General features: G+C 43.4%; 1 protein-coding gene across 5 annotated transcripts in view; it reads left to right on the plus strand.

Annotated features, from left to right (window-relative positions):
- The window catches only part of HECW1 (HECT, C2 and WW domain containing E3 ubiquitin protein ligase 1), a 1,624,660-nt gene extending 1,611,715 nt beyond the window's left edge, over positions 1 to 12,945 (plus strand). For 4 of the 5 annotated variants that reach the window (XM_069613305.1, XM_069613307.1, XM_069613306.1 and 1 more), the window contains one exon: positions 722 to 12,945. In XM_069613305.1, coding sequence (XP_069469406.1) covers positions 722 to 833 — 112 coding nt within the window. In that variant the 3' untranslated portion in view covers positions 834 to 12,945. The remainder of the gene's footprint in view (positions 1 to 721) is intronic. The other variant, XR_011274209.1, reaches the window with a different exon arrangement.
- Positions 12,946 to 13,340: the final 395 nt, after the last annotated feature.

A 13,340-nucleotide genomic window follows, 5' to 3' on the forward strand; every position in this document is an offset into this window, starting at 1 on the left:
GCTGTTTTATGCCCTGCATTTCTCTGCCAAAAGGTAGTGTTGAACAGAGGAGGGAATGAAGTGGCGCAGGGAATGCGGGCCGGATGCAGATCCGCTGCTGCATAATGTTTATAATCGGGAATTGCAAGCAATTACATTATTTAACCAAACCACGATTTGAATGTGTAAAAAGCACAACAACGATCAGGGTGGTAACGCTTTACATATCAAACACTGCGTTTCAAGCTACAGTCCATGGCCCAGGGTTATCACACGTCGATGGAGGCAATGTCCTTATCACACCTTATCACAGGCTTACTGCATGAAGCCCTGCCACCCTGAAAAGCCGGCATTTCATGCTGCTGCACTACAAGCCACGAATAGCCACGTAGCACATACCCAAATCGACCTATTCACTGTCTGCCAGAAAGGCCATTCTACCGGGCTAACAAGCTTCTTATCTTAATCAATTTTACTTTTCCTTCTTCCTTCACTTTCTTCAATCCACTTTAGTTTCGCCTTTTAGGCCCAGGTTTCACATTTATTTTGAAATCCTTAACCATTACATTGAAATATTTTGTCAGACCTTTTACGGCAAATTTTGTTTTTCAATAAATCATATTTGTTGTTTTTTAATGTAATTTCTGGTAGAAATGTGTGGGTAATGCATGAATAATTAAATGTATGTTTAATTCTACGATATTCTAGAAAATGTGAAGTAACATTATTTTCTGTGTTACAGGGCGCATACGTGCTTCAACCGCCTGGATCTTCCACCCTACCCATCATATTCCATGCTTTATGAGAAGCTGTTGACAGCAGTGGAAGAGACAAGCACCTTTGGACTAGAATAAGGACATCCAGGCACTTCTCGGGGTTTTTCGGGCTGAAGACATTGCCCTCTATTTCCACGGAATTTGTTGTTTATTTTCTTTTTTTTTTTACCAAGTCAGAATTGACAAAAAATAGATGCACAATGGACATGGGTTCTTCCAGGATGAAACCTCATACTTTCATTCTCCGATTTAAAAAAAAAAAACTAAATTGTATGCAATATAAAAAAAACGGGACCCCAGACTTGTATATCTCAGCATAAGCTTCATCTACGACATATGAACAAAATGCAAGCTGCTCTTGGCCAAATGCTCCATATGTTTTCTCGTCTATGTTGACAGCCTTAAATGCTCCAAGCTGTCTGGGCTTCTGTGACCATTTCAGGATGCGGTACGTCACCTGGTGGATCTACGTGTACGTCAACTGACGCCTTGACTTGAAAGTCATCTGATCCATCGACGACCATTTGCTTCTTTCTTTTGCCCGCTCTCCTAGTTCCTTTTGCCTCTCGATGGACACTCCCGCGCGAGAATGAAATAAATTAACGATGGCCACGTGATCAAGCAGCACATGCGTCAGGTGGTATAACCCGTACTCTCACAGCTGAGCGAACCGTAATTACTAACAAACAATGCCTGTACTGCAAAGTATTCCAGTGATCACTGCAATCGCCATTTGAATGGACTCAGTAAACAGCAGGCACTGTGGAGATATCGGGGCCTTCTGTGTTGCAATGTTTACCACACCAGAAGCACAACATTGTGTGCGCTCAAGCAGGACATCTCACTATGTAGCAGGAAAAGAAGTGCCCTCTACTGACCCTCGGCCCTCACCGCCCTCCCTGACTGGCTGCACCCCATGCTGTATGGCCGGGGGGAAAGCAATCAAGAAGAATGTTGTACTGTTAATATGTACTTTTGTTTACTGTTTGTTGGTTATCTGATGTGTAAAGCACGCCCCATGCAATTAGGCAGGAAACGACAATCCCGCGCACCCTTTTCAAAGCCATTTACAGTATTTCTCTTCAAGCAGGGCTATATTATTCGTTGTTTTCTTTTGACGGAATGCAAACCTCCGCACCCTCGAACATGGGCAACTTGGTTTTACTTAAAATTTGAATGAAATGTGAAGCTGCAGAGAATGAGGCTGCATGTTTTAGACCTATATGAAGGTATCTGTATCTTTATATATTATGATAGTGCAGAAGTCGCAGAGTGACATGAGCCATTGGAAATCTGAAAATTGCACTGCAAATAATGTTTAACTTGCATGACGAATTTGGCAGATTTTTTCCAAACCAAAAGTTTGTCACTCCCCCCGCAACCCCCCCGACAGGAAATTATGGGAAAGATTTGTTAAAAAAAAATGAAAAAGTTATTAAGAAAGCAAAGAAACGCTGTTTTCGGCCTACTCCCGTTCATTTTCTCATAGAGAAAAAGTCAAACTTTTATCAAGCCGAAGATCAAAATCCGCAAGAGAGAATTGGACCAAATAAGAAACAACTTGGGCACGAAGCGTTGACTTAATTTCTGGGACAGGTTGGGGGTTATTGCGTCCGGCAGTTTTTAAAATATTTGACGGGGAAGGTGGCGCCCCCTTCTCCCAAAAATATAGCTATATCTCCCATGGTGCTTTGCAGCAGTGAGGGGTTTTCGGAAATGAAAATCTGACATTTTTTTGTTTGCTCGATCCAAGCACTTACCGTGCTAATATGGGGGGGAAAGCGAAAATAAAAAATGCAAAAAAAGCTATATGAAGGAGCAAAAAGGTTGAAATCGCATCAGGATAGAGGAGGGGAGAGGGAAAGAGGACATCATGTGAAGTTGGGGAGTTGTGGCTAGAGTAGGGAGACAGTTACAGTTCAGATGCTTTTTGCATTATCGGGAAAATACCAGAGAAGCTTGTGAGATTACCGTAGTAATAATGCAAAACGCGCTAAGAAACGAAAATGTGTCAGACGAAGCAAAGAGAGTAATGAGAGGGGGCCAGAGTTAAAAAATCAATCGGGGTGGGTGAGGGACCTAGGGAAACCTAAGGAGAGAAATGGGGAGGGCCTGTGAGGTCTTTTCCATTTTCGAGAATTATCGCAGTAACTACCGCAAGATTACTGATAATTATCAGGGGAATGGTAACTGGGGGAAAAAATAAATGGGGGAAATCTGTTGTGATCACATCTACTTGGCTGGTGGAAATGGGTCATTGTGCCAGTGTCCCGGGTCAGTGGGCCCCAGTGCAACATGTGCAGTGGCCTCGGGCCGTGGCCACTGGCCAGGGCCGAAGGCCATGACAAGTGAGCTTGGAAGAAACCTGGTGCCGCGCTCTAGGTTGGAAGGCCCTGGCTAGTGGGCCCCAAGGAAATCTATTGGGGAAACATGTAGAGTGGCCACGGCCGAAGGACGTGGCTAGTGGGCCCCAAAATAAACCTATTGGTACAACATGTATAGTGGCACAGCCAAAGGCCATGGCTAGTGGCCCTAGAATAAACTGGTATAACAAAACCCTTGAAATTCATTGAAACACTTTAGTTAAGGAACAGTTAAGGTGATTAGATTTAACGCAACAAAACCGTTGAAATTCAGCAGATGTGGGACGTGAAGATCATCCTAACTCGACATCCCCGCTGTTGCAAATCCTATGAGCACATAACAGATGGGATTCTCAATGACAAACACAATTACAGACTGTCAAGATAGCTCAGTGGGTTCAGGGTGTGCTGCTGCAGTCTGTGTGAGATCTGCAGGTTGCAGGTTCTAATCCCAGCAAGGCCAACTCAGCCTTTCATCCTTCTGAGGTTGATAAATGAGTGCCAACTCCGGTTGGGTGAGTTTATATGTATGTGTGTTCTATGTAAAGCGCTTAAGCATAAGCGCTATATAAATAACACTTTATTAGTTCCTAGGAGTCATCAATGGTGGAACACCGAGTTAAGATGATCATCACTGCCCACATCCATGGAATTTCAAGGGTTTTATTGCGTTAATTCTGATCACCTTAACCGTCCCTTAACTCAAGTTCTTTCAATGAATACAGATATAGAGATGTGTATGAAACATGCTTTTGCATGTGAAATTAGGTACCTCTGAACTATACATACCTGCAATGCTTTAAGTGGGAGGAGAATTCGAAGGGGGTGGCTCAATTAAGGGGTCATGGCCTAAGTGCAGGGGAGGGGGCGATATTGCTTGGCAGTGGCAGCCAAGCAGGAGAGATGGGGCGCATTGCTATCATTCCTTTGGGTTTGCCTCTCTTCTTTTTAATTTTTTTTATTCTTAATCACAAGACTCCGACTCCCACCAGCAGGCTGCCTGCTGGGGTCAGGCCCTATGATTAAGAAACTAAAGGATAGGGGCACGCACCAAAATCAATGATAATAATGTGCCATTCTCTCCTTTTGTTTCTTCAGGTGAGGTGCCAACCCCCACATAGTCGTGCAGTTAAAGGGCTGTCTGCGGATCGACACCTCTGATTAAGAAACAAACAGAGATGCAGGGGCACTGTTATATGTTTGGTGCTCCAGTCTCTTAGTTCTCAGCAGAAGCGCTGACATCTGCAGGCAGCCCTTTAACCATGCAGCTTTGTAGATTCAAAGGGCTGCCTGATAAGATTGGCACATCTAGGGCTAGTTGGGGGAGCCTGGCAGAGCCCCGGCTCGGGAGCACTTTTCAGAGATGGCAGGGTTTTTTAACATTTTTTTTTCCTCGCAAAAACCCATTGAATTTTTGTGAAAAATGGAGGTTTGGAGGGAAAAGGGGGGAAACCCCCCCCCAAAATTAATTTTAAAAAATTGCGGTTAAAAAACCAGCAAAAAAACATCCCGCGATGAAATGACATGGAACCATCCTGAAAACTTGGCTGGATTTTACTAGACGGTGGGTCACTAATCCCTGCACGAAGGTCCTGTGAAGCTGGATAATTCTCCAGCCTTAAGCACACTTACAGATGCAAAGCAGGACAGAAGCATCCATTCAGTGGCCAATCACAATGCCACGCCAACCTGACAACTGAGGATGTGCTGCAGTTTCCCAGGCAACCTAAAACTGAAAGTGTTTTTTTACTGGAAAAATAAAGTAAATTTAGTTCTAGCCCGCTCTTGGAAGGGGTCAGGGTACCTACTGCAATAAATTGACTGCCCTAGAGTAAAATCACTGATAAACTGATATGCGACCACCTCTTTCCCAGTCAACCAGTTTTGCTGAGCACTGGTCTGCTGGGACTCTCCCAGTTTCCCCATACGGAAGTCTACAGCAGATAAATGGCATCATTCAAAAAGCAAGTTCATAACAAAAAGAAAAATTCCCAGGCGCGCAATTGTGTTCATTTAAAGTAGTACAACCACATTTCGCCAGCAGGGTGGCATGCTAGCTATTCCAGAAGCCAAAATATCGACAGCCATTTAATGCACAGCTCCCAGGGATGCCTGTGTTTGGTGCATTCTGTCCTGCGCAGAGAGAGGTATCCTTATTTAGCATTGTGTTGTCATTTGTTTGTTTAGCCAAATTGAATTGTATGTGCTCATTGTCATTTCCTAACTGATACAGCTCAACTGGTAGGCGGGACCCATCACTACAGTGTGGACTACCTGATCTAGGGACTGGGCACGCGGTTGGTAGGAGCATTGCGAATTATGTATTTATGTATATATTACTATATATTTCTTTATTTATTTAGTCTTGTTTTTTGTTTATTTTTATTTGGTTAGTTCGTTACAACCCAATCTTAGCCAGTTCCATGCATTCTGCTCACTTGGTTATTTGGATACAGCCCATGCTTAGCCAGATTCACGCATTCTGCGCACTTGGTTATTTGGTTACAGCCCAAGCATAGCCGGATTCATGCATTCTGCTCACTTGGTTATTTGGTTACAGCCCAAGCTTAACCAGATTCATGCCTTCTGCTCACGTTATTATTTGGAGAGAGCCGATGCTTAGCCAGATTCATGCCTTCTGCTCAGTTGGTTATTTGGTTACAGCCCGGGCTTAGCAGTTTCATGCATTCTGCTCACGTTATTATTTGGAGAGAGCCCATGCTTAGCCAGATTCATGCATTCTGCTCACTTGGTTATTTGGTTACAGCCCGGGCTTAGCAGTTTCATGCATTCTGCTCCCTTTATTATTTGGAGAGAGCCGATGCTTAGCCAGATTCATGCATTCTGTTCACTTGGTTATTTGGTTACAGCCCAGGCATAGCAGTTTCATGCATTCTGCTCCCTTTATTTTTTGGAGAGAGCCCATGCTTAGCCAGATTCATGCATTCTGCTCACTTGGATATTTGGTTAAAGCCCGGGCTTAGCAGTTTCATGCATTCTGCTCACTTTATTATTTGGAGAGAGCCGATGCTTAGTCAGATTCATGCCTTCTGCTCACTTGGTTATTTGGTTACAGCCCGGGCTTAGCAGTTTCATGCATTCTGCTCACGTTATTATTTGGAGAGAGCCCATGCTTAGCCAGATTCATGCATTCTGCTCACTTGGTTATTTGGATACAGCCCAGGCTTAGCCAGATTCACGCATTCTGCTCACTTTATTATTTGGAGAGAGCTGATGCTTAGCCAGATTCATGCATTCTGCTCACTTGGTTATTTGGTTACAGCCCAAGCTTAACTAGATTCATGCCTTCTGCTCACTTGGTTATTTGGTTACAGCCCGGGCTTAGCAGTTTCATGCATTCTGCTCCCTTTATTTTTTGGAGAGAGCCGATGCTTAGCCAGATTCATGCATTCCGCTCACTTGGATATTTGGTTAAAGCCTGGGCTTAGCAGTTTCATGCATTCTGCTCACTTTATTATTTGGAGAGAGCCGATGCTTAGCCAGATTCATGCATTCTGCTCACTTGGTTATTTGGATACAGCCCAGGCTTAGCCAGATTCACGCATTCTGCTCACTTTATTATTTGAAGAGAGCCGATGCTTAGCCAGATTCATGCCTTCTGCTCACTTGGTTATTTGGTTACAGCCCGGGCTTAGCAGTTTCATGCATTCTGCTCACGTTATTATTTGGAGAGAGCCGATGCTTAGCCAGATTCATGCATTCTGCTCACTTGGTTATTTGAATACAGCCCAGGCTTAGCCAGATTCACGCATTCTGCTCACTTTATTATTTGGCGAGAGCTGATGCTTAGCCAGATGCATGCATTCTGCTCACTTGGTTATTTGGATACAGCCCAGGCTTAGCCAGATTCACGCATTCTGCTCACTTTATTATTTGGAGAGAGCTGATGCTTAGCCAGATACATGCATTCTGCTCACTTGGTTATTTGGATACAGCCCAGGCTTAGCCAGATTCACGCATTCTGCTCACTTGGTTATTTGGATACAGCCCAGGCTTAGCCAGATTCACGCATTCTGCTCACTTTATTATTTGGAGAGAGCCCAAGCTTAGCCAGATGCATGCATTATGCCTACTTGGTTATTTTATTACAGCTCAAGCTTAGCCAGATGCATGCATTATGCCTACTTGGTTATTTTATTACAGCTCAAGCATAGTCAGATTCATGCATTCTGCTCACCTTTAGCGAAATCTGCAGATGTTGCATGGTTTGCGATACGATTTACAAGAGGCTAGCGAGCTACATATGCATAGGTTCATTTATTTATTTGCTTATTTATTGATTTGATTATTTATTGATTTGCTTATTTATTTAGGAGCATTGTACAATGCCCTGGCGCCTTGGGGCCACTTTACAGGAGTTCTCGCTGGCTTACATGGGGCATCATATATCAAGAAGAATGTAACGACAAATACCTTTAAAACTGTGATCATCATGAAATAAAAAGCCAGTTTTGCATACTTTACTTATGTTATGACTAGACACATGACGCACGCAGACGTACGCAGCCCGCTGCCAGTGGCTTCCCTCCAGGGTACAGAGGTCCCCAAGCCTACTCAGTGCTCTGCCTTCCTCCTGTGATTCACGGTCAGTGGGGAAAGATGGAGAGCAGCCTTCGTGGAGTCTCCACCATCCCAGACCTTCTCGGAACCCTTCCATCCCACTTGCTCTTGCACATATCCTTCAAAATGAGGCCAGAAAATGTTTCAGCCTACTCTGACCCAATATGCTTCAACAATGCCACCTAAACTTCCCCTCACCTGCCATGCCCCTCCCAGGCTACCTTTTCAGATCTTCTTGCCAGCTTTTTGCAGCAGCAAAGATCCAGCTCAGGATGCTGTAAAGGTGGTTTTTTTATGACACGAGTATCAAAGTCAGAGCAATACATACGACCGTTCTCTGTGTGATATGCTTCCCTGTCCCCGCAACCCTTACGCACTTCCCTTGTCTCGGGATCAAGTGCGACCCTTGCTCAAGTTATGTAACCCCACCTGGCAGTGTATTACTAGGGTGACTGCCCCACCATCCACCAATGAGGATGCCCACTCCCCCACCCCATGGGGGCTGTTAATAAAGCAAGGCCTCCCTGCACAGCAATGAGTTGCCAGACCTGGGGAAAGTGGACTTAAAATTATTTTAAGATGCATCCATTTTTGTCATTGATGTCACATGGTCTTTGAGAGACAGCACTATAACTGCCTGTTCCATACCAAAATATTAGGGACTGATATTACTATGCATTAAGGGCACACACTTGAAATACTAAGTTAACAATGTACACCTTAATCATAGAGGGAAGAGTAAACAGAGCCCCACTCACATATGTGTTCTACCCCTTCATCTCACGTGCTCTGCCCACCGCCAACCCATAACCCCAGCTTGCTCAATGGTGTGACAATCTTGGTATCTAGTGTTTCCATCAAAAAGGTTTCCAACAAAACCTTTTCCATCGAAATCTATCCATCGAAAATATATGCATCGAATGCATATATGTGTTGGGTAAAGGGTTAATTTTCGTTGGGGTGGGTTTTTAAGGGTAAAAAAACAGGGGGGAAGGGGCGTGGACACCCTAAAAAAACAAAAAAAAATGCATTTGATGTAAATATATTCGATGGTTAGGTTTTCGATGCAAAAACCTTCGTTGGAAAGTTTTGAAAGACCATAAACCATAATCTTCACGAGCAAGGGGGTGGCATGGCGTTAAGAGGACTAATGATTCCTGTTGTGGGTGAGGGTGATAGAGTTAGTAAGTGAGTTTGTCTCGCATTGCTCGGCCAGAGAATGGGTGAAGGCCAAGGAAAATGGAGAGGAGGAGATCAGGTTTGGGAAGAAGTCTCAGCGTAGGAGAAATAGACAAAGTAGACTCGGGTAGGGATTTCTAAATTTGTATTTGAAGGCATGTTCGTGCACAAGTCACACCAGAGATCCTGATGTCAGACTGCCCTCCATAGCATACACTGTATGCCACGACTGGAGTTTTACCTGAGTCAGAGTATGATGGGTCGATGGGTTCATGTAGCGCGTTAAAAGATTAGCATTCCTCATCGCTTGTCTACCTGATTGATGGAATTATTTGCGTGAAAAACGCAGATTTGCGCGCCTTTCTGCCCGAAAATCCCTGTTTCAAGTATGGGGATTTTCGGGCCGAAAGGAGCGCAAATCTGCGTTTTTCACGCAAATAATTCCATGAATCAGGCAGTGTGTATTCAGTAAATATTAATCACATGACCTACTGTACTCATTAATATCCCAATGTTCCCAAGGTTGATTCGTTTTTTTGCTAGAAATACCTATTTTAGAGCAGTGTGCCAGTCTGCCGCTAAGGATCATATTTTTGGGACATCACTTGGCAGTCCTTTTTATCACAGCGTGGCCGGTGGATAGATATTGTGGTGACATCAGAGGATTCAATAGTGATAACAGCAATTGTGGCTATCAAGGCATTTGTAGACGCAAGCAGTCCTGTGAGAGGTTGGCCCTTTCAAGCACTTATTCTACATCAAGGCCCGCCGCTCTAGTTACACAGTGGAGTAACTTTGCAGAAAATGTTGAGGCGGACATGACAACTAACGGAAATGGGGCCCGGCCAAATGAGGGGGACAAAATGGCATGCCACGAAAGTTGGGAGGGACAAACACCCTTGCCCCGTCCCCTAGAATTAGACCCAGGGTGGGCCATGTTATTAAGGGTGGTAGCACTAGTGCACATTTAAGCAAGAAGTTATGCATGGAATCTATGCTCCAAGGAGTAGGGGTTCATCAGCACCTCTAAGATGTGACAACCCGAGAATTCTTCAGTTAACAAGCACTGCCATCCAAACGGGCTCACAGATGTGAGTACAGGAGCAGAGAAAGAGCCGCCCGTTGATGCGTCATGGGCACATTTGTAGACAGTCGATTCCAAAGATTTCGCAGGCACAGCCATTGCAGTGAAGGAATAGGGAGTCAGTCCGGGATGGAGCCATCACCCCTCCTCTCCCAATGGTACGCACGGATCCAACCGCACTTGTTTTCTTGTTTAACATATTTACTGATGCAAAAAAGAGCAATACAATTGAAACCTACAAATTCAGAATTTGATGATAGACACAGACTACCAGGCCTATTCAATGTGTCCTTTCTCCAACACACTCTGATACAGATCCTACATCTTTCCAGCGCTACTTCCAAATTCTAGATCTGTGTTAGTGGCACTCCCCCACAGCTGCCACTACAGTTCTGAAGTCCATTGATATTTTGAGGTGTACTGCTTAGGATCCCATTACCGTAAGGTTTTCAAGCCCCAGGATTAATCACTTTTGGAGATAGGCTAATATTAACTACCCTCCATATTTTATGGTTAAAATATATTGCCCTTTTGCTGCTTCTATTGCAAATGATGAATGCAAATACTAAAACCATGGTCTTTCTGCACAACCATACCACCTCATCTGCCCTCCAGCTTCTGTGATCCCCTATGTTAAATGCTGATTTATTATTATTATATTATATATTATTTATTTGTCTTAGTTGCAAATAACATTTTCAAAAATAGACATTATAAAGAAGAATCTCAAGGTACATTACATTACATTCTTAATGCTGATCTTTGGTTGGGGGTCTTTTCCCAGCCATTAGCGGCCAATCCAAAAAAAGTCTGCCTTTTTTAAAGCTTCCTTGGTGCGGCCTCTAACGGGAGGTATTCTGCTGCCATCCCCAAGCCACACACAGGAATATGCTTCTGCCCGTGCCATCTACCCTTCAACCCCACCCCATCACATTCTGCCCTCATTTTTGTGTCCTCCATATGGGGTTCACCTCACAACCCCCTTGCCACCTATCCAGCCAGCCCGGCACGAGGCACACATGGCATACCTTCAATTCACTCACCTACACTTACCTCATTATTGTGCAAATGGGTACACCACAAGGTAGATCTAATTGATGTTGCTGATAATAATATATTTATTCCCAGACTGTAAGGTATTATGCAAACAATTATCATTAACAGATGTGGCCTAAGATCCAGCTAATCAGCAAACTCAGAATATGATCTTTATTTGCTGGTAGAAGCCAATATCCAATATACTTTCTTTTTTTTTCAAACTATAAAATAATCACTCTTTCCTCTCACTTCACTTTCCTCACCTCACTCAGGCTGTGCCAGTCCCTTTTCAGAATTCATTATGTTAAATGATGAAGACTAAAGAAAGGCTGGCAAGGCACAGGTGTGATGATGAAGGTGAAAGCACAGCAAATGGTACACTTATATTTTTTTTGTTTTTATATCCCCTGTATTTTCCTCTCTGGAACTTTTGGATGCAAATGGTGATAATCCCTAGGAGATGGGGGCACCATCGCTAGGTATAAAACCCAGATGCCTTGGTTAAATCCATTCGCTGCTCTTTGGCCCTTAACTCAGGCTGGCGGAGCATTACCATCAAGGACTTTCCACCATGACAGTGATTATTGCCTTATTTCTTGCAGAGGTGAATGGTAATTGATCATTGGTGGCACACTTACTAAAGAACAAATCTACAATTCAAATACTGTTCATCAGCAAGAAATGGGATTTAATGTTGTGAAATAACAAGTGAAGAATTAACAGCAAACATAGAAAGATCAAAAGTGCCATGTGGGGCTACACATTAGAATGTTTGCTTTTTTCTTTGTTTTAGCGATTATAACGGTGGAATTGGCATATGATTTTTAATGAAGGACATTTTAGTTCCCTATCTGCAATGTGCTCAGGGAACGGAAACATAGAAATCAAAATGGCCACAGATGTTTTCATGTTCACCCGCAAAGGGAATCTTTTCATAGATGCTGCTTCCTGATTTCACCACTCAAAGAGTCCATTGTCACAAAAAGAGACCCTCACCCCCCATCAAGCCTTCATTCCAGCTCTGCCCAAGGAGCCATGTAGTCAAATGTTCCATTCTAGCTGCTCGCTCTCCCCAGGGCTTCTGACATGTCATCAAACATTCAACCTTCCAGTTCCAGTTCCAGTTATGTAATCTGTCCTGTTGGTGACCTGTGGAAGGGTGTGAAAGCTGAGTTACTGTAGGTGCCTTACTTTGGTTTTGAGTTTAGGATTGAGACTACTTGAAGTAAAAAGCTCAAAATAATTCCATAAAAGAAAGTACACATTTTCCGGAACTCTTCCATCATCTAAGAAAAAAGCGCACCAAAAATTGTGTACAATTTTGCTGAACTTCACCTTTCAAATCGCCTTCTCTTATCACATTTCCCAGCACTCTGAAAGGTGCATTTCTGCAAGGGTGACCAGATGATCCATGTCACTGGGATAACACATTTTAGGTCCTTTTTCAAATCGTTGATGTAAGGTGCTTGAGTCCAATATGTTGAATTGAAATCAAGCAAGACTACATTTCTCAAAAGACTAGTGTTTGTTAATGAAAGCCAGGTACTGGAAAACTGTTGCCCGGTAACATGGAGTCATTTAGTACCCTTATTGTCTGCTCGCACCATTTGACAATGTCCCACTTCCTCTTCGGATGGTAGATGCAGGTGTCTGTCCCCCTAAAGAGGCTAGTCCATGCTATTTGCCAAATGGTTGCCAGGGGGCTAGAACAATTTAAGTGCACTGGGCCTCATTCCCTGCAGCTTCCAGGTGATCTAAACCTAATAAAGAAATGTCGGTATGGTTTTGTTAAAAGGCTTCACGTGTCAATGGCAGAAAAGGTCCTCCTTGTTGGGCTGATTTTGCTTTTATTGACATCAAATATTGTCACATGATACTCAGGCTGCGCTTTCTATTCTATCATATCACTATAGAGGAATGTCAATAAACTCACTTTGTTATGGTGTTATGTGTACTGTTCTTTGGGAAGAGGTGATGTAGTGTGGAATCACTTCTATGTTTGAAGACTAACTTTATGTTTCAGGTTTCCAAGGGTCTAACCCGATTGGTTTAAAAGTCAACATTTTTGCAGGGAAAAAACACTTGTTTCATTTCTTTGTTTTATTTTGGTTTTTTAATTAAGTAGCTGCCATGCTTTTGGGTGTGTGCCTCAGATATGGCGCGAGTCCTAGGAAAATAAGTTAGGGGGGGCGTGACATCACAGGAACTGAACAGATCCTAAAATGAAACATGCAAATGTCCTTCAACTTGTCTTTCACAATTGAAGAACTTGCACAGACCAAATCCGCATTTGCCAAGAGAACAGATGTTCTTATTACCTTGCTGGCTAATTCATTAACA

This window comes from Ambystoma mexicanum, chromosome 5p (genome assembly GCF_040938575.1).
Source record: "Ambystoma mexicanum isolate Mex_15411 chromosome 5p, UKY_AmexF1_1, whole genome shotgun sequence".
NCBI lineage: Eukaryota > Metazoa > Chordata > Amphibia > Caudata > Ambystomatidae > Ambystoma > Ambystoma mexicanum.